Genomic DNA, 22,607 nt, shown 5'->3' with positions numbered 1-22,607 from the left:
AATGGAGTCTCTATTGGTTCACGTTTTATGCGCAGCATTAACAGGCTTAGGCCTGTGCATCCTGTCCGTGTTCCCTTATGGGATTTATCTGTTGTTTTAGAAGTACTCTTGGGAGCTCCGTTTGAGCCCTTAGCAACAGTTACTGATACATTTCTGACTCTTAAAATGGCCCTGCTGTTGGCATTGGCATAGTTTAAAACGGTTGGTGATTTGCATGCCCTGTCGATCAATCCCTTATGTATGGATTTTGAAGAGCATGAAAGATTACATATGCTTGGCCCAGTTAGGGTGCTGCAAGTTTGTTGACTGCACTAGCCAGTGGCATAAGTCAGAGCAGTTGTTTGTGTGCTTTGGTGGCCACAACAGAGGTGTTTCGGTGTCCATGCAGAAACTGCCTCATTGGCTTGTCGATGCAATTTCGAGTGCCTATGAAGTGCACAGTTTACCTTCACCTTCAGGTATTTGAGCCCATTCTACAAGGAGCATTGCATCCTCATGGGCTTTTGCTAGAGGTGCGTCATTGGAAGAAATTTGTATGTCAGCAGGGTGGTCCTCTCTGCATACATTTGTGAGATTTTATAATCTGGATGAGGGTTTGACTCCTGCTTCCCACATTCTTTCTGTCGGAACAGGAGTAAGCTCATAATTTTCTCTGTTTATTCACACACTTTAGCTCGCTTGTGACCGCTATATGCTTGCTACACAGGAATAGACAGTTGGCAGCTTCTGTTTGCATGGCGTGAATGTATATCATTCCCCAAAGCGATTACGCAGCTTGAGTGACCTCGATAGGGAACGTCTCGGCTACGTGAAGTGTGACCCTGGTTCCCTGAGAGGGAACGAGACAATGCATAAGCTTGCCATACACTCTAGTAGCTGCAAAGGCTCGTGCCTTCCTGCAGAAAATCTGACGTGATGGTGCGCAGCGAGCGCCTTTTATGGAGCTCGTGACGTAGCCCCCTGGGGGTTTCGCTTAAGCACCATCAGCCAATAAATTGCCGTGACTTTATAAGGGCTTCAGACCACAAGACACGGGATGTGTCCCCATAGCGATTACGCAGCGTCTTGTTCCCTCTCAGGGAACCAGGGTTACGCTTCACGTTATGTAATATACCATATAAATTAAAAACAAAAGACAAAAAACAATCAAAATAATAGTAAAACTAATATTATAAAACATATTTTTAACTTTAAATTTGTTGAGCCATGTTCATAGTTATTGTAAAACAGTCAAATAGTTTACACTTTACCGCACATCAGTTGAATTCTGCAATATATTATTTACCTGGAAACCCTAAAGATCTTAACACTTCTTTGAGTTGTTCCTAACAGCACCCCAAAAATAAGTTTTTTAGCTCTATATTTTTGCAATATTTTGTGTGTCTTGCACAAACCAAAGCTGGAACTCATTGGGAATCCTTTTTTTACTTAATAAGTTGAAGAAAAGTTGACATAAACAAGAAGCAGACGCACATGCACACAAGTGTGTATACTAATAAAATAACCTTCCACATCAGTTCAGTAAATGCACATTTTTTTCATTCATTTGATTGAAGTTCCCTTGACTGATGATTGCCAGCTGAACCGTGAACACTCCAACAATAATAGGCTGTTTTGGAAGCTAAGTTGCCTTAATTGGAGTTTAGCATTTTCAGTTAACTGTGTTTTATTAGAGGCCTGAAGGTCTTCTGCATTCTCTTACAATGAAGTTAAAAATGACTCAAAGCTTCTGAATATTTGATACGGCTAAGGTGAATCCCAAACCACAAACTTCTGCACTACTGCGCCATTTTGTAGTGTAAGTAGTGTGAGAAGTATGTTAGCACTAAAAATGCAACAACACGAAACACACTAGGAGAGAACACAAATTAAGATTTTTAGAAGAATATTTCATCTTTGCAAGTAAATGGTGGCCATAACTCAAATGGTCCGAAAAGATCCATAGGACTCCAGTGGGTAAATCCATGTCTTGATAGGTGTGGATGAGAAACAAATTCATATTTATGTCCTTATTTAACTACAAATCTCCACCTTTGACCGGCCCCATCCAGTATGTGACTGAATGTGAAAGTGAAAGTCACTTCCATGCCAGAATGTGGAAGTTAAAGTGTAAATTTACAGTAAAAAAATCCTTAAATATTGATCTGTTTCTCACCCACACCTATTATATCGCTTCTGAAGACATGGATTAAATCACTGGAGTTGTATGGATTACTTTTATGCTGTCTTTATGTCCTTTTACGACCTCCTGAGTTCAATCTTCATTTGTGTTCTTCTGAAGAAAGAAAGTCATAGACATCTGGGATGGTGCGAGGGTGAGACAATAATGAGAGAATTGTAATTTTTGGGTGAAATAATCCTTTTAAGAAACTTTTCAGTGTTGTTGACTTTAAAACATATATTAAATAATGCTTAAACAAATAACCAAATACAAGCACTTTATTCTCCATTACATGCACATTTCTAATAGAATACATGAGTTGAAGCACTTAATATTGAACGATATAAAAACATGTAAATCAAGGGAGTGGCCTAATTAGCATATAGGACTCATTTGACTCATAGAACTAAGCTGACTGATGGCAAACCGAATTGACTTTTAATCATGATATGAATTCTAGATATCTATAATACAATTTTCATTTATTAAAATGCAAATTCTTAATATATCTGTAATTTGGTTTTCACTAGTGGCAATGTTAATTTCTGTAATGCGATTGTAATTCGTAAGAAACCCTTTTAAGGTGTCTGTAATAACTCTTTTATTTAATATCTGAAATCCAATACTGAATTTAACATGTTTAAATTATTCAATTAAATAAATATCTAAATAAGCATTTTTACTATATGTAATTCAGTTGTTGATATCAGAAACTAGTAACAATGTAATTATTGATTTCAAAATGTGTCCAAAAGAAGTACTATGCTGATTTGTGAAATTGGAATTTAATAAGAATTTAATTTTAGATTTCAGTAATTGCGTTTTGAACGGGAGTTCAGGAGTTAGTTTTACTAGTTCAAATATAGATATCTGTTGTTCATATCCTGCACGCATATATGTCAAAATTACATGTCAAAAGAGCTTGCGATGGACTCATCTTATGTCATATTTTTTAAGTTACATATTCTAAACATGTAATTTCTACAATGATGGCAACTTTTACTGATATTTTAAGTTCAGTAAAGGCATTTACTTAAAATAATTAATGTAAATGAACTAAAAACAAAAGTCATGCACACTGCTGCCTTTATTTTATTAAGTACCTCAGTTTACAGTAAAAAGGGCTAACTGGTTTAGACCAAATCAGTTGTTATTCAGATGTTAAAAATCTCAAATGAACTGTGTGGGAGTGTTTGGAAAAAGTTTGACACTATTTAATTTTGAAAAACTCATTACATAAGTTATCAATGTGTTTCCTCTAATATTCAGAAGTGATTCTGTAATCAGTTACATTGTGATTGAAGTGTTTGAGTGGATGATGCTCTTCTAAATTACATCATTGTGTTCATTGTTGATTTGCCCTTTAAAAAAAGATTTTAGCAAGTTTTTGGCTTGGACTTCCTCACTTCATTTTAACATGCTGTACTGTAGATGCTGGCCTGTGTTGTGTGGGACGTTGCCTGTATGCCTTGCTGAACAAGTGAGTCTTCAGTCTAAACTTAAAGAGAAGTTGCATGAAAGAATATTTCTGCATCCCAAACATTGGCAGGAAGGTACAATATTTGGACCATTTAGGAGAATTCTCTACCTCCTACAATAGATTTGCTATTCCATTTACCGAAATTTTCCATCATTCAACATTGGCCTCTATGTCGGAATATCAAAACGTGCAAATGCTCTTGTTTATGGTCTCCTGAAAAACAAACATCCTTGGGCTGTGAGCGCCCATCTGTCATTGTAAGGGTAAATTAAGGCAAATGGACGGGTGGCTGTTCAGAACATTGTGTGGCCAGCCTGTTTGAGGGTGGCAGGTGATATTTCATGGGTTTGGGGGTGGGGGGCACAGAAGTCTCTCTGTGAGGATGGAGGGAGGAATGAACGAATAGAACAGCCTCTGTGGCAGAAGTATGGAGACTGAGGGAGTGGCTGGTGGCTATTTTTGTGCCCACAGTGTCAATTCCCCAAAATAAACGAGTGCACAAGAATTTTTCCAGTGTTGATAAAGAAGAATGGAACATTTGAGATGTCTTTTAAAATTACTGTATTATTATTGTCCCAGGTTTAAAACAACATAAGCAAAACAAACAAAAACTTGAGCTGCATATTTCTGCTTTTAACCCTTTTGGAATGTCTTGCCCCATAGACTTCTATAAACTGAGTTACAAAAATATCATTGAAAAGAGTTCAACCGCCTTATGTAGGATTAACTCCTAAACAGAGTATACTTCTTGAAATAAAAAAAATAAAATAAATAAATAAATAAAATTTATACTAACATTCATTCTTGAGGTCATTCTTGCATTTTATTTCCCATTTATGGTATAAATATCGATATATAACTATATGGAAACAAAATATATATCTACATAATATTTTTGGACATTATTAACTATAAGCTTGGCATTGAATCTCATCTGAGGGTAGACCTCTCCTAAAACTGTATCATTACAGAAGACATCCCAGCCACTGAGTCTAAAGTAAACCTGTAACTACTGGGCTCTCCAGGAAAAATGTGGCGTTGACATCTCTCTCACTCATAGAGCTCCCTCTCCAACACACACACACACACACACACACACCTACACATACAACTGTGCAAGATGAGCTCCTACTATGGTGAAAGGAGAATGAAAGTCTCTTCTCTTGCACTAGTGTAAAGATAGACATAAATAAACATTACATCAGGGTTATATATTAAGCTGCCAGCCATTACTATAGTAAGACCTTGTAACTTATCATGTGACTCTGCTACTGCATGTCTGCCACTGTTTTGATGGGAACAGTGAGCAATACTTTATGTTTTATTAAGCATTTAGGATGGTGCCCAAACAATTCCTGAATTTGTGTGTCTTTTTATTTGTTTAGATCAGTGATATTCATGGACAATGAATAAGCCAATAGGTCGTTGCTATGGTCTTCTGGCTTACTACCATTAACCTTGCAATATCATGTTAGCAGGTAATGTAATGTTTACTGTATCCAAAGTAAAGCATATCATATTATTTTAAATGATCTGTGATCGGGATGTGATGGGGTAGTGATCGGGTTGAGGAGGGGTGGGTGCAGTCTGTTGCGCTGCTTGTAGTAGTTACCTTTATTTAACCAGGATAAAGGATAAGTGTCCTTGTGGCTAATGAACTCTTGGTGAGTGGAGGGACATCATGGTCCAATGCAATGAGATCATGATCTGACACCAGTTTCACAATGATTCGGCTTGTGTTTGAAGTGATGACTAGCAGAAATGTTATAATGTTTTCAGATATATTTTATATCAGGTATTATTGAATAACAGATTTTTGTTTTGTTTTTGCATATGTGGTCCTCTTCAATGACACACATTTACATCAGTTTTCTATTAAAGGTGCTGTAAGCATATATATATATCTCACGGTTCTGTTTGTCTCACGGTTTTAGGGTCATGGTTTCGGTGCGGTTCGGTATTTGCTTTGTTCAGAAAAAAAATATTACTGCCAAATCCAAAGAATCCTCTATTTGGAAAAAACTTCAACAGGTTTGCCCTTAATGAAAATCATGGTTTTACAACAGTAACCATAGTTTAACCTTGTTATCCCGGAAGGGAGCAGGGTCCAGCAGCTTGGGGGTGACCACAGGGCAGGGACAGGGTCAGGAGGCCTGGGAGGTAGTCACAGGGCAGGAACAAGGTCAGTAGGCCTGGAAGACGGCCTCGGGGCAGAGGGGACAGTGTTCTGGACTGTGGCCGCTGGACAGGGTGTATCAAAATAATTCACACGACTCCAGTCGACAAATAAAGTTTTTCTGAACGCAAACAATTGATTATTTTGAGAAACAAAACAATACTTATGTACTTTTTAACTACAAATGTTCACTTCCGTACATCTCTGTGACGTGCGCTCATGTGAGGGATGATGTAAGCTCGTTGGTAAGGTCACGCGTCACGTGGAGGAGGAGGCAGGAAGCACGTCATTGTTTACAATAGAAACTTAGAGCACAGACCAAGTGCCATTCACAAACCAAAACAGTCCAAAACAATTTCAAAACAAAAAATAATTTAATCCGGACATTTCATGACATTCACACAAATATAGTTTACGATTATAACAATGTCACCAGTTGTTCATTGAGTAGGCCAACACTATTCAGAGCCCAAAGGAGATAATGACACAAAGAACAGGAAGTATGAGAAATTACGCAGGAAGTACAGTAAGTGGTGGACATGAGACCTGCATGAGGTCATTCAGAGATGAAGCAGAAGATGGAGTCTTGACCTCTGACTTTGATTTGGAAAAAGAAAAAAGGGAGAACAAAAGTCTGAACTGATTTTAAATGAGTCATATGGAGTACACCCATCACAGCTTATGGCCCCTGCATTCATTTACAGCCGACACGTGGAACAAAGAATGTCTGTAGTGGACACCTTTATGATGAAAATGTTCTTTTTGATCAAACTCTCTACTGACTGAAAAAATAACATCAAAATAGTTGATCAAATGAGATATCCGCTGGACAGTAATTTGGATCAAAGCCAGCCTTTCATGCTAAATAGGGATGGGCGGATCGATCCTAAAGTATCGATACTTCCGATACTGATGTTGTATCAAAAATATCGATCCTCACACAAAAATAGCGATTGTAAAAAAACTAATTAAACTAGGGATATTATTTGGTTACCATGAACAAGAACAACAATCTTCAAAGAGCTTCAAAGTGAAATAAAAAGGATTAGGCTATATTAGCAAATATTTGTGCAGGATGGGAACTAATTTCTTCTTCCGCTCATCTTAACATGCATGAATGCTGAAAGACACAAGCAGACAAGCGCTTGCACCATCACAAGGCTCGTTCAAACAAATCAATGCTTTGTAGAGGTAATGATAAAAAATCAGAGAAACAGCTTCTGGAGTAAATTCACGCTAAAATAATAACGTATCTAAAGGTGACATTTCTTATAATGAGTTTGTGGGTAACTGTTGTTAATAAATAATGAAAGAAAATAGTTAACCATGGTTTTACTACAGTAATATTGTAGTAGTAACCATGGTTAATTGTGTGGTAACTATGGATTAACTAAATACTATGGTTAAACCATAGTTACTGTAGTGAAGCCATGGTTAATTTTTGTAGGGGTAAACAAAACAGAAGTCTAATAATTTTCTGTTTAGGCACACAAATGTAAAAACAAAAATAATAATAATTAATGATTTGAATTATGACTAAAAAGAATATTTTAATTTACTCATTTTATCCCAAGAAATCACAAAAAAATCAGTTTAATAGAAGTATCGGTATTGGTATCGATATCGATTATAGTGGACTTGAAATGATTTGTATCGGATCGAAAAGAAAATAAGTGGTATCGCCCATCCCTAATGCTAAAGTGCGAAAACTGTTATTTTCATTATTTGCACATGGAAGTAGTATATTAGAAGTTATTACAGAAAATATAAAGTGGCAAGCCTAGTGTTCAAATCAATGAAAACCTTGTGTGCATACTCAATTAGACCACACAGAAATGTTCCACTCACAGTTGATGCTTTTGTATGACATATATCTTGTTTCTTGTTTTCATAAATTCACAAAGCTGTGACAAAATAAAAGTCTGTGACTATTTCATGCTAGTTGCGTCTGTTCTGTTGAAGCATTGGGCACAAGTGTGATGCAGGATTTGGAATCTGTCATAAATATATAAACACACCCAGACAGAGTATGTCGTTGATGTTTTGTGACAAATAAATGAACAGAATAGTCCTCCTGCATGAACTAATAACTTACAGCTCTCAAACATAGGCCTGTCTCATTGAATGTTGGATATACTGTATTTTTGGCAGAAGTGGATATATTAAGCAAAACAATATATATGATTTTTAATGATGATGATGAATGATATTATAGGCTATAATTAAGAATATATGTGTCTGTCTGAATGCATTTAATGTTTTGCTGTCTTTGGAATAGCATACTCTTACTATTTCTGCAGTATACTGTATGTATACTATGCACAGTGTGAAAATATTCTAAAAGGAATCCTATATTCCACAAAGCAATACTTTTGACTCTAGCCCTAACCCTAATCTTCCATTACCAGTGTGATGAATGAACCAGAAGTAATATCAGTTGTGATTTTTAACTCTTTCTTGACTAATTTTTTTGATCAGACTGCAAAAATTTGCCCTGAAAAATTGGATTAAAAATGCAAAATTATAATTATTTTCCAAGATTACTGGATGCCACTTGACAAATTAAATATGCATGTTATGATGTCTTTTGACAACAATGTAGCATTTTACTGGAACATTTATCATTTTGTTTCACATAATAAAAATAAATAAATTGTATGGATATAAAGTATACCACTGGCCAAAAGTTTTGAAACACACTCATTCTTTATTTTTATTTATTTATTTATTTATTTATTTATTTATTTATTTATTCACATTTTAGAATAATAGTAAAGTCATCAAAACTATGGAATAACATAAATGGAACTATGGGAATTATGTTGTGACTAAACAAAATCCAAAATAAATCAAAACTGTGTTATATTTTAGCATCTTCAAAGTAGTCACCCTTTGCCTAGATTTTGCAGACATGTACTCTTGACATTTTCTCATCCAACTTCTTGAGGTATCACCCTGGGATGCTTTTTAAACAGTATTCCCATCTGTGTTGGGCACTTATTGGCTGCTTTATTATTTGGTCATCAAGTCACTTATTTGGTTATAAGTCATCAATTTCAAAAACATATTTTTTTATTTTATTAAATTTTAGTTTTATAATTAAATAAATTAATATGGTGGCACAATTATATTTTGTTTACAACATTCATTAAGCATACGCCTTCAGATCAAAAGATTTTTAAGATCATGAGAAACAATTCAGTCAAGTGTTTCAAAAGTTTTGACCAGTAGTGTATATAGAGCAGAGTATTCAGTAAGTAGTATGCTAGTAGTATTTCATTCTGAGCGTGTTTTGCCCTCAAAGGAATAGTTCAGCCAAACATGAAAATTCTCTTATCACTTACTCACTTTCATGCCATCCCAGATCTGTATGACTTTCTTTCTTCTGCAGAACATAAACAAAGATTTGTAGAAGAATATATCAACTCCGTAGGTCCATATAGTGCAAGGGAATGGTGACCAAAATGTTGAAGCTAGAAAAAGCACATGAAGGCAGCATAAATGTAATCCATAAGACTCCAGTAGTTTAATCCATGTCTTTAGAAGCGATATAATAGGTGTGGGTGAGAAGCAGATCAATATTTAAGTCATTTCTTTACAATAAATCTTTACTTTCACTTTAAGATTCTTCTTCTTTTGTTTTTGGTGATTCACATTCTTCATTCATATCACCACCTACTGGGTAGAGAGGAGAATTTGTAGTATACTTAAATATTGATCTGTCTCTCACCTACAACTATCATATCGCTTCTGAAGATATGGATTTAACCACTGGATTCATATGGATGACTTTTATGCTGCCTTTATGCGCTTTTTGGAGCTTCAAAGTTTTGGACCTTGTATGGACCTACAGAGCTGAAATATTCTACTAAAAATCTTCATTTGTATTCTGCACAAGAAAGATAGTCATACACATTTGGGATGGCATGAGGGTGAGTAAATGTTGAGATAATTTTAATTTTTGTGTGAACTATTCCTTTAACCATTGATGATATTGACCCTTGCTATGACATGATTCTACCACTAGATGGCCTTGGAGAATTGTGTCTCTGACTCTATGTAATAACCAGCCTCCTGCTGCACCCTACTGTTTCCTGTCTGTAGTTCTGTAATCAGAGTCATATTCCCTTTCTTTCGTTTTCTTATTTTAGTCATGGGTTTATTGTTGTCACTATTTACAGAATGATCTGTCATAGAATTTGCAGTGTCCCTGTGGCTATAATCCACAGTCATTCAGTGCCAAACCTTTAGCAGTAGACCTTCCTATACAGTACAAGGACAATAATAAGGAAAACAATTCAGTAAATCCAGACATACTAAGAGTCTACAAAGGATGATGCACATAATTAAATAGATAAACCTATTCTGAGATTTAGCAAATGTTAAGACTATTTTTCCCATATTATAATGATAGAGAAGTCACCAAAAAACTATGAAAGAACACAAATATAAGTATGAGAATTATATAGTGACCAAAAATGTTAAATCAGAAAACAATTATATTTGAGCTTCTTCAAAGTGGTTACTATATGTCTAGATTACAGCTCCACAAACTATGTTCATTCTATCAACCAGCTTCATGAGGTGTAGCCAGAGATGCTTTCTAAACATTGTTGCTGGAGTTCTTAGATTTATAGTCAAAAAAGGACTTATTATTGATCTCAATCACCCACACCTATCATATCACTTCTGAAGACATAGATTGGAGCTTCAAAATTTTGGTCACCATTCACATGCATTGTATGGACCAACAGAGCTGAGACATTCTAAAAATCTTCATTTGTGTTCTGCATGAAGAAAGAAAGTCATACACATCTGAGATGGCATGAGGGTAAGTAAATGATGAGAGACATTTTGGGTGAACTATCCCTTTAAAATAATAATAATGTATAAGAAAAATTGTTAAGATCATGAAAAACTAAATTCAGTCAAGTGTTTACAAACATTTGACTGGTGGTTGACCTTTAAAAACAGCAGACTCTCGGAATGGCAATGAATTGCCAGTAGGCCTAATACATGGAGTGTGTGTGTTATTGTTCACGTGTCTGATACGTGTGACATCACTTTCTCTGTTTCTCAGTTGTCAGCTGCTGTTATTTGTTGCTGGTGTGTTTCCTCTCTATTGGCCTCCACCTCATCCTGAGAGCCTGGAAACAGCCCCCTGTGTGTGTGTGTGTGTGTGTGTGTGTGTGTGTAGCTGAGTCCCCTCCAGCTAATTATTCTCTATGGTTCAAATACTAGGCTTAAATACAGTATAAATACATTCTGCCGGAATCAAATCCTCAGTGCAATTATAAAATTAAAAAATGCCATTTTTACTTGTTGTCAATTGATGAGGAATTTACAAATCCTCATGTTAACCTTCCCCCATAAAACTTTCTTCTGTGGACAAAAGGAGAAGTTTGAAATCCATCCATCAGTCATTTTTTTTTTATATACATAGATAGTGTGTGTCTATGTAGAGGGAATGTTAGGCAGGAATCGTGGGAAGGTTCCTTGTCTTTTGTTATTCCAGACCACGTAACCTCAGTGATCCAAACAATAGCAGGAAGTTCTCATGGGCGGAGGCAGAGCCGCTTCCTCATTGGCTGCCAGTATTCAGAATGAGTGAGAATGAAGTCTGCTGGGACAGTAGAATATGCATGGGTTAATTGGCACTAAAGGTATATGTCTCATTCATTTCCACAATGTGTGTATCACACATATTCCATGCAATAATTTTACTCAATGGGCGGCATGTCTGTACAGCGAAAAAACACAGCAAGTAGAATGAGTTAACAGATATTAAACAAGAAACTTAGTTTAATATTTCATTATGTATTTCATTTTAGTTATATTGTTTTGAACAATATAAACTGCCAAATAAAGATCCTTTCATCAATAGTTCAGTAAATCTGTAATTTAAAGGTAAAGCTTGACTTCTTCTTTACAAAAGCTTTACTAATGGACATATTTATTTTTACCGCTTTAAAACATATCAGTTGGCAAACATTCTCTGCATTTCTCCTGAATTTATTTAGAATTTTATGTGAAATCGTTTCATGCAATTATTTATTGTGTTTTTGTAGACTTGAATCAGAAATCTGTGTTTTGGAGAACAAAGAATCCCAGATTTCAGCTAAAGAGCAGGTTCTCCAAGAGAGATTGCGGGAAACAGAGAGATCTATTGAAGATCTACAGAAGGTGAGTGCTGAACACAAACAAAGTTCAGAACATTAATACAGTAATTCAGAGAAACAGAGAAATACAACATTTTATGAAACATTCTGGGGCAAATTCACTAAACAGTCATGCAACTTTTGCAAACGGTATTTCTGCACAAACACCTCCTTTCTAATCAAATTCTATGCTAAATTATTATAGATTTCACCTCATTTTCAAAAGTCAGAGCTATTTGGTTGGTGCAGTTAATGTCATGGCACATGGACATGTGTAGGCCTAAAAAAAATTTGCGATCATGAGAGTAACTAATCAAATGATCTAATGAAGGAGAAAATATTATATCTTGTCCTTTATCAAGACATACAGTTTGGCTGAGTGCACTTTCTGCATTTTGTAGAACTGATTCTACAGATTGTGGTAGTCTCCAGCATCCTCTACAATCTAGCACTAAGTACCTGATGGCAAGATACGAAATTTGCATTTCATTCAGCGAATTGGGTTTTAAAACAACACAGAGAGTGTGTGCAAATAAAAAATGCTATCAGCACAATTTATTCTTTGTGAATTCCTCCCATGATACATTTATACAGTAGAAGTGTGTACATGAATGTTGCAATAATACAACAGTAACGTCATCTTGTATAAACATGACACTTCTAATTTTTTTCTATCCGCAGAGTCTTCAGAGTCAAGATGGAGGTAAGGAAGTCATATGTATTAGTATTTTAAATCTTTTGTTCTGTATAATCTAGAGCAATCTGAAAATACCACATTTCAGGCCAAGTTCATAGGCATCTGTATAAGCCGTTGTGTGTTACTTTGACATCTAACCAAGGTATCTCCCATCCAAAGGTACAAGCATAGGGCTAAATAGTCTCTAAACACACATGCCCTCTGCCCAAATCCTTTTGTTGGACAGAGGGGTCCCTCCTAGCCACACATTAGCCTCTTGGACCATATCCCTCTTGCCTCAGCTAGACTATTGAACTCCACACACACGGCAATGACTCTGCACTTTGTTTACCATGATCCACCTATTCACAGGGAATCCCTCTAACCCAACGCCACCATTGTTTTGCTCTAATTCACTTGCACTGCTTTTGCTGTCTAAGCAATGAGCTGCTTCATGGAAAAAAAGGGCAAAAGAGAAACTTAGTTCAGTAAATCAGATCAGAAGGGGAGGGCGTAAACTTGGTGGGCTTTGGAACACAGGAATCTAGTTTTAGTTTCTCTTCTGCTCTCCACTGGACAGATGCAGTGAATTACAACAACTCGCAGATCCCAAACCTCCCAGAATTCAACTCCCAAACTCCTGTCTCAGCTTCAGTGGATCAACAACACCCAAGAAAATCTGGTAGGTGCTTCTAGGGTACATGGGAGGGGCTTGGGTTGGTCACGGGTTTGGGGCAAGGCCAAAAGTGGGCATGGTAATGTAGATTCCAGATGGTGCAATTACTCAACACAGTGTGGTTGTGAGAGCACATGGATAGGCTGACATTTTTTGCAATCTATATTCAGCAGTGTAACTGGTTATTAGTTTCAAAAACATATCAAAGGTTTAAACTGGATAAATGGGGGAGACATTCGAACAACTGTGGCACCTGCCTTTATTGAGCATGTGCTTATGACAAGTTCAGAGGAGCACAGCGTACAATGGACATGTGATGTGAAGACAGTTCTATGTTGAATATTTATAATGTATGGTATTGCATATCTAGTTCATGTCTTGCTCCATCAGCTGGAGGGAAATGTATTATAAATGACAAAAGTGCTGTAGAACCCATCCTAAAAAATTAAAAAAGTCTAAGCATTAGTACTTCATTTATTTACATCAATGGTTTAGTGTAGTGGTTCTCAACTAGTGGGTCACAACCCAAAAATAGGTTGCAACTCTGTTTGTATAGAGTTGCAGACAGCAGGAAAAAGGCAATACAAAATGCAAATATTAACAAGTAAAATGCAATTAATCATATAATCATGCATACATAATAAAGCAAAATAAATAGTCTTATCAAGGTTTAAAATGCAGGAGAAAACACTTCCCATATCCTTTGTTGTTGATGTCAAAGGCCATGCGTCCAGTCAAACTCAAATTTAGCAAATTCATCTGTCATTTGGTAGAAGATAGTCAAATTAGGCATATGCTAACATGGACAGCTGTCATGCCTCATCTTTGAAAACCACAACTAAAACTATGCTAGTTAAAAGAAACATGTCCCAGACTATACTGAATGAATTCACTTTGCAACAAAGACATGGTCCAGCCACAAAGTTTTGTGCAGTGAATTATTAGCTGTTGAGAGCATGAAACAATAGAAATTCAATTTTGTATGATAAAAACTTTTGGTACTATGTTTTGTTGCCTCTTGATGTCCAATGTTAAATCTGGGTCCTGAAGCAAAACCAGTTGGGAACCACTGGTTTAGATCAATCAAGTTAGCTCTATTAGGTTTGGGTGTTTTATATTTTGCCAGCAGTTTCCTTTTCAGTGAAAGTGTTTAACAAAGATTGTAATTTCTCAAGAATAATTTAAGAGTAACAGTGCATTTCCATAAATGAGTGCAAGAGTAATAGCTTAAATCAGGAACTTCTCATCAACTAAGCTTACATCAGTATACAGTGGTTACTGGCAACAGCATAATAACAGTGCAAAAGGGTAGGTTGAATTTGATTTTGGCTCTGACTATAATGCTTATTTATGACAATGAATGAGTATTTTATGCACACAGTGATTACTAAATAACTATCATTAATAACAAGCATGCCACATTTCAGTAAAGCTTGATAGTCCACAGTGATTTGACAATTAACCCACAATCATCTGCACTCTCCCCCAAGCATTATACGCCATGGAGATCAATGTCGAAAAGGACCAGAAGACCGGTACCACCAAGATCCTCTCTGCCTCAGCAGTCAGTCCGCAGGAAGCCCACCACCGGGGCATCAAAATCTACGATGACGGTCGAAAAGTAATCTACGAGGTGCGTTCTGGGGGATCTACTATGATGGAGAATGGAATGCATGTTTGGAGTTCCAGTGAGGTTGACGAACTGATGGAACAAGTTGGCCAGACCCACCAGCGAGGTGATGGGACCAGGGTAACTGTCACACCAGCTGAGCCACAAACAATGGGAGGACAGTTGAGTTCTAAGGAGCAGATGGTGCACAAGGAGGCCAAGCAAGACAAGAAACAAATCCCCAGTAGAGCCCTGCAAAGCTACCAAGGGGAGGTGACCGAGACTCCACAGGCATCAGCCGAGAAACCAGTGACCATGATTTTCATGGGCTATCACAGCATAGAAGATGAGGAGGAGACCAAGAAGCTCCTTGGATTTGATGGCACCATCAAGGCTGAGATTGTCCTTATTGACGAGGATGATGAAAAATCTCTTCGAGAGAAGACTGTCACTGATATCTCCACCATTGATGGCAACGCTGCAGATCTTGTGTCGGGGCGACCTCTGTCCGATACCACTGAAGTTTCTTCAGAGGGAAAAGATGAAAGCTCGACAAAAGACCTACCGCCTACAGGTATTGAAAAGAAAAAACGCTGCAAGTGCTGTGCTGTCATGTGACCTTTTTGGCGCAGCTTCTCTTTCCTGGAGCACATTTCCCAGGGCTCTGCCTTCCTTAAAAACAAACCTCACCCTGTTACTAACAGCACCTCCACCTCTGTGACGAGAGAAGTTCTCACTCTTCTCACTCTTTTCTGACCTGATTTCCACCGATTGTCTGGTTCTTTTGGTATAAGGTTTTATAACTCAAACAGCAAGCAGAAGAAGGGGCTGGTCTTTAGCAAAACATATGTGAACTACAAAACTGTACCCTGTACAAAACTTTTTATTTATTCATTATGATTTTAAAGGTGCACTCAGTAATTTTTCATGTTGTGGTGGCTGAAATGCCAGTCAACTTGGACTTTACACTGAAACCTAGTGGTGTGGATGCAGCATCATGCATTTAGGTTATGATACCATTGCAGAAATGCATTATTCACAGTCAGCCATGATTAATTTAATCTGTGAGTGAAAGTGTCTGATAATATGTGGGATAGTGGGATAAAATGGAGTAGTGTATAGCTGGTTATGTGATCTTAACATGGTGGCCCCCATGAGGTGACGCACTCCTTTTGTTAGGCTATTGATATGATTGGAGTCTACGGGCTCTATTTTCATGAGTGCACAAAGCGCAGCGCTACATGCAACAACCGTACGCTGCATCTTATCCACTTTTCGTGGGCGCGCTAATTCTAAGTGCAATTTTCGCAAAGTGCATGTGGGTGTGGGTGGGAGTATTAGCGCTATCTGTGGGTGTATGAGCGCAAACTGTGGGCTATTGTATGTTAATGAAAAGGTGCAAAGCGCAATTTGCTATTTTCCTGAGAAACAGGTCATTGCGCTAAGACATTTTAATACCACCTTTGTTTTCAGCGCAAAGTCCAAACTCAGTTTCTGCATTTACAGTTTGGAGATTCCACCAGCAGTTGGTAATAAAGTTCATGTTCAAATTCTGAAAATATAGAGGAACTTCAAATTATGTCCCTGATGATCAGAGTTGTAAAGTTTACAAAAATTTATTTATGTTAAACTATCTATAGGTCATGGTTTATTTTTAATTTATTATTATTATGTTTATATTTACAATTGTATGTATGATCTAATTTGCATTGGCATTTTTCCACTTGTTGTCGTTGAGTGATTTTTAAGTTACTGCAAAAAATGCCAGTGAAAGAAGTTGGAGAGGATTAAATGTTTGGATTTGGTAAATGATTTTTTTTCCACCATTTCATTATTTTGATTATATTTTTGTTTCGTTTGAAGTGTAATTTGAATTTAGAAATATTTTTGGTTAAATTTTTTTGTGTTTCAATAAATGAATTGAATTGTTCAAAATCTAAATTGACCGGTAGAAGTGAAGTGCATGCCGATACAATCACTATAAATACTAGCCATGATTTATGTGTCAGCAGATGAAAATTATTAATAATACTTACATTCCCTATAATTTAACAGTGTGTACATCCAAATCCTGATGAGAAGAACATTTTCTAAGCATATGAAAGGAGCGTGTCCATATTTCTATTCTTCTAATTAATTGTATACAGTCCATTTACATTACCAACTTCTTATGAATATGCTGTATTTGTTTATATCGCTGGAACTTGAGGGAATGGACTATATAATAGGATGCAGACGCTGCAATAACCGGAGAAAAAACACTGAATTACATTGCACTTGACCCAGCCCATTAGCGCATTGCACATGTGATTTCACCAAACCCACGTGTACCTAGCACATGATTGCACGAAAATACCAAAACTTCATGGACATGGCCATTGACATTGCGCTTATGACTTACGGCATAGTGGTGCGCTTAGCACTCTTAAAATAGGGCCCTACATGTAAACATTTTTCAAAACTATTCATTTCTTTAGGGGTAAAAGCTTTTTAATAAGGAAAAACAACTGAGTGCACCTTTAATTATCCTTTTAAATGTAATATACAAAAGAAGTGAGGGGAAAAAGTGAGCAAATAATATGTAAATTTACAACAAGGACAGTCTTAAACCTAAGTGTCCCATATGACAAAGATTAGATCATTTCATTGCGCTTCATATAGTGATGTAGCATCAGTTTTAAATATTGTTTATAAATATGTCTATATCATTTGATATTTCACACAATATTAAAACACAGAGTAGATTCATACAACGTAAAGATGTTTGGCAATAATTACACTACATGGCCAAAAGTATGTGGACACCCACTTGTAATTAACAGGTTTTACAATTCCATTAATTCCATTGAAGACAAATCTTAATGCTACTGCATACAATGACATGGGACAACGGATTAATGCTTATGGTTTTAAATGAACTGTTCAACAAGCACATATGGGTGTTGTGTCACATACTTTTGGCCATGTAATGTATATTTTCCTGTAGCCTTACCGAAACCTTTAAACCACTCATTACATTTGGTTGTCCAAGATTTTTCTATTTATAGAAATAGATTTATATTTCCCAATGAGAAAGGAGATAACGCAATGTACATTTGCTCAATTTATTACACAGACTGACCTTATTGAAGACATTTGCCTTTTTGTGCCTCTGTATCTTAATATATGGTAGAATTTAGCCATTTTGAGTGCCAGTTTTTGTCAGGTTGGATTAAGGATCAAATTTTTACCCATACAAAAGACAAGATAATAGGACATTGCATTTTAAACCGACTTAAGAGGTTCACCTGCTATCAGACCAGTTGAATCTATCAGTCGCAGGTTCAAAGAGAGTGTTAGTAGTTGGTAAATAAGCAAATATTTTCAAACCTGTTGGTTAGTAGATATGATTGATGCTGCCATTTGTGGAAATACATTTCTAAGAGAATATAAGAATAAAAGTGCTGGTTTGGCATTGACAGGGCCTAGATTATATGCACTATTTAAGTAAATAAGGTGCTAAATATATTGGGATCTATTTGCCATTTATGTGAAAGAGTACAGAAATTTACAGAAGCTCTCACCAGCATACAAATATTTAAATAAAAAAACAAAAACTTTAATTGATACTCCAATTCAAAGCATACTGTACATTTTTAAAATCTAGACATTTAAATAGTCTAGACATATACTTAAAAGTGAAGTGTGCAGTTTCTGTGCCACTAGTATTACCAAACAGAATTGCAAAAATGGTGTCTGCCATCAACAATTTATAGTTGTTTCTGCATATACATAACATCGAAAACATTACCCACATCACCTTTAACTTTGATATAAAATAACAAGTCTAGTACTTTGTGAGAGAGATCACAATATATCAAATATACTAAAAAAATTGTGAAATCTGTATTCATAGAAATATTACCATGGTCCACTAAACAAATGTTAAGAATGGCCCACTACTGCTTTTTATACAGTATCAAGCAAGAAGTCATTATTACGGATTACAGTTGCACATAAATTATAATATGCTTGTAGATAAACAATGTGCATATGTCACACTCAAAATGAGTGTTAATCCTTATTTATTTCTATAGGGGTTGAAATCTGAAATGTATTATATACACATTGGTTGCACATTCACACATAGATACCATAAAGACATTAACACAACAAAGTATTTATTTGTTTTTTTTTTCAATAATACCAGCTGCCTTGCTGTCTGTCTTTACTTATCCCTCAGTCTTGCCATGTTAGAAGAAAAACCTGTGCCGTATTGCATCATGTTTGTGTAAAATGATGCTCAGATGGGAAAATTAAAAGCCAACTTACTCCCACTACTCACATTCACAATGAAGAAGGGATTAAATTAATTCATTAATACATTGTGGAAGAAGTTGGCCTGTTTTCTCCCAGGCATGTACGTTTTACTCAGTCTTGGTAAAGGGAAAATCTGGATAACTAGATAAATAAAAAAAAATCTCCAAAAATATGTGTGGGGTATGATTATGCCTGTACAAAATGTTTATATTCTTTTTTTAACAACACAACTAAATAAAATAAAATAATTTAAGTTTAAGATTACAATTTGTATGTAGCATTAAAGTGGTGAAGACACAATTCTACAACTGTACCCCCCTAAAAAAAGTTTTGACAAGAAATCCAGATTGAGTTGCCAAAATAATTAAAGTTAAATATGCAAAATCAATTAATGTGTAAAATGTACATGGCCAATGACATTCATTTTAGAGATGTTATAAAGAACTGTTTTTTAAACTATATTTTATTCTTAAAAAGAGTGTTCTTGTAGCTTTCATTTGGATACAGGCAATGCTATGCTAATGTTGTACCAAACAATGAACAGAGTGATCCTGAAAATTCAGCTATGAGGATGAATTAAAGAAAATTTGTGTATCCAGCATGAGCTACATTTGCAGCCTTGGAGATTCTGTAACAAGTGCCAAAATTGCAATTCACCTTTTCAGGCTTAAAGACCCCATGAAATAGGTTGACAAGCACAGTTTCCTTTCCTGTGTTTATGTATTTCCTACTGAAACAGGAAGTTGACATATCAAAGGGCTTGTCCCTTTTGTAAAGCTAAAAGTTGAATGTGCTCCTGAGCGCAAGACGATGTCATCAATATTTTTGGTCGATTATCCAGGCATATAAAGTCTCTTAATGTTAAAATGTGTATTTCTGCTAAAATGTTTTATTGTCAGCTTTCAGGATACTAATTGGCCTCAAATATTACAGACATAAACTAGACACAAAACTTCAGTTTGATTTCATGGGGTCTCACATTGACAAACTGATTTTGTTTACACAAAATTACAAAATTACAATTGAGCTCCAGAATAATGCCAATGTTAATGTTGTCTATCAGGATTTCTCAGCCTCAAACTGCCAAATAGTGCAAATTCTTCTCTGGACTTTCACTTGGTGATGCAACTCCTGTCAGATTTGCCATGAAATTACTGCTGTGCTTCTTAATTGAGATTCTGATGTATTTTTGTAATCCTTAAGTGTTATTTTTAATTGTTCCACTTTGGAACACTTTTTGTTTACTTTTTTAATGATTATAACATTCTCCTTCTGTATCATCTCATACTTCCTCTCACAAACTCTCTCCAGAATGAACTGCCAACAGCAATGCTGTCACATTGGCTTTAATTTATTTATTTTTTCTTTGTATGGTATACTTAGTCTAATAAACAGAATTTTTTCCAATGTGCCTACCCTCCTGTGCCTAAGCTATGGTTCTTTCTCTGACTCATTTTCCATTATCAGAACACTACTACCTCTTTCCATTTCCATCCCTATCCAAACTATCATTCTTCACACATATCTGGGCAGCACTAACTCTGCCTGTGTCTTGAGCTACTCTCTCCAGACATTAATGAGATATGCTGACCTGTCTACCATGCTTCACAGACTGCATGAACAGCAAGTTTAACCTTCACCAAATCTGGCTTTCCTCACTCAGAACTAAAGGCTGACACCCTCTGAAGATTTCTGAAATTGCCACAGGTTTGTAAGAGTTATCATATTAGTTGGTTTAGGAAACAGTGGCCCCAGAACCCTGAAAAAGTGTCATATTTTAGATATGGTACCTTGATCCCACCACAATAAAGAAAAAAAAAAAAAAAAACGTTTGTTAAAGTTAATTCTAACTTTATATCTTACAATTGTGACTTCAAATCTTGCAGTAATGTATTTATTTCTCATAATTGCAAGGAATTGTGACTTAATTTCTTAGAATTGAGACTTTATATCTGATAATTCCGAATTTATCACAATTGTTGCTTTATAATTTGGAATTGTGACATTAATTCACACGTTTTGAGTTTATATGAAGATATAAACGATTTAGGGCCCTGTTTTGAGAGCGCTACATCTTAAGTGCAGCACTATGCAATATTTTATATGTGCAAAATTGTGGGTATGGCCATGAAGTTTTGATATTTTTATGCAAGCACGCGCTAAGTCTAGGCGTTAAGTGGGTTTTGTGAAATCACGTGCGCAAGGGCTAATGGGCTGGGTCAAGTGCAATTTAATTCTGAGGTTCTCCAATTATTGCACCCACTGTCTTCGTCCTATTATATATTCCATTCCCTTTCAAGCATTGATAGCATTCCTAAGAAGTTGGTAGTGTAAATGGACTGTATGTAATTAATTAGAAGAATTAAAATATGGACTTACGTTCTTTTGCGCATTAACTGTGTCTTTGTTGAAAGCTAGTTGCATTTAGATGACAGTGACACTCCTTAAAGGACTAATTCAATGTAGCTTCCATTAGATTATAGATAATGCAAGTATAATTGTTCCACTGTATTTTCAGAGTTTGGACATTAACTTTATTACCACCTGTTGGTGGAATCTCCAAACTGCAAATGTAGGAACTGAGTTTAGACTTTATAGACATGGTTAACAGACGTCTTAGTGAAATGACCAAATGACAAATAGTACTTTGCGTCAATTCATTAACATATAATACGCCCATAGTTTGCGCACGTACACCCACAGATAGCGCAAGCACCCACGCCCACTTGGGAGCTGGTACAAAATTGTGCTTAGAATTAGCACTCTCACAAGTATTGAATAAGATGTAGCGCCCGGTTGTTGCGTGTAACGCTGCGCCTAGCTCTGTCATGAAAATAGAGTCCACAAAGTCACAATTGCAAATTGTGAGACACAAATTCAGAATTACCTTTTTAAATTTTTTTTTTATTCTGAAGTGTAATCTAGCTTCCATAATTAGAGCAGAGTAGAGCTCTAGATGTAAAATTCTATTCATTTTCTCCATAGAGACACTGATTTTTAACAATAACATTTAAACCTTTCATGACAGAGCTACCATAAGCTCCAAGATTGGTAAGTAGTGGTATATGTTTCTGTAGAAGCTATATATATATATATATATATATATATATATATATATATATATATATATATATATATACACACACACACACACACTGGCAGCCAAAAGTTTGGAATAATGTACAGATTTCGCTGTTTTGGAAGGAAATTGGTACTTTAATTCACCAAAGTTGTATTCAACTGATTACAAAGTATAGTCAGGACATTACTGATGTAAAAAACAGCACCATCACTATTTGAAAAAAGTCATTTTTTATCAAATCTAGACAGGCCTCATTTCCAGCAGCCATCACTCCAACACCTTATCCTTGA

General features: G+C 36.0%; 1 protein-coding gene across 1 annotated transcript in view; it reads left to right on the top strand.

Moving 5' to 3' along the window:
* The window catches only part of palm2akap2 (PALM2 and AKAP2 fusion), a 76,951-nt gene extending 56,072 nt beyond the window's left edge, over window positions 1-20,879 (top strand). The window contains exons 4-7 of the mRNA XM_051683332.1: window positions 11,886-12,000; window positions 12,657-12,678; window positions 13,232-13,333; window positions 14,818-20,879. Coding sequence (XP_051539292.1) covers window positions 11,886-12,000; window positions 12,657-12,678; window positions 13,232-13,333; window positions 14,818-15,554 — 976 coding nt within the window. The 3' untranslated portion in view covers window positions 15,555-20,879. The remainder of the gene's footprint in view (window positions 1-11,885; window positions 12,001-12,656; window positions 12,679-13,231; window positions 13,334-14,817) is intronic.
* The last annotated feature ends 1,728 nt before the right edge of the window (window positions 20,880-22,607 follow it).

Source organism: Myxocyprinus asiaticus, chromosome 42, assembly GCF_019703515.2.
Source record: "Myxocyprinus asiaticus isolate MX2 ecotype Aquarium Trade chromosome 42, UBuf_Myxa_2, whole genome shotgun sequence".
Classification (NCBI taxonomy): Eukaryota; Metazoa; Chordata; class Actinopteri; order Cypriniformes; family Catostomidae; genus Myxocyprinus; species Myxocyprinus asiaticus.
This window is presented reverse-complemented; position numbering and strand designations above follow the sequence as displayed.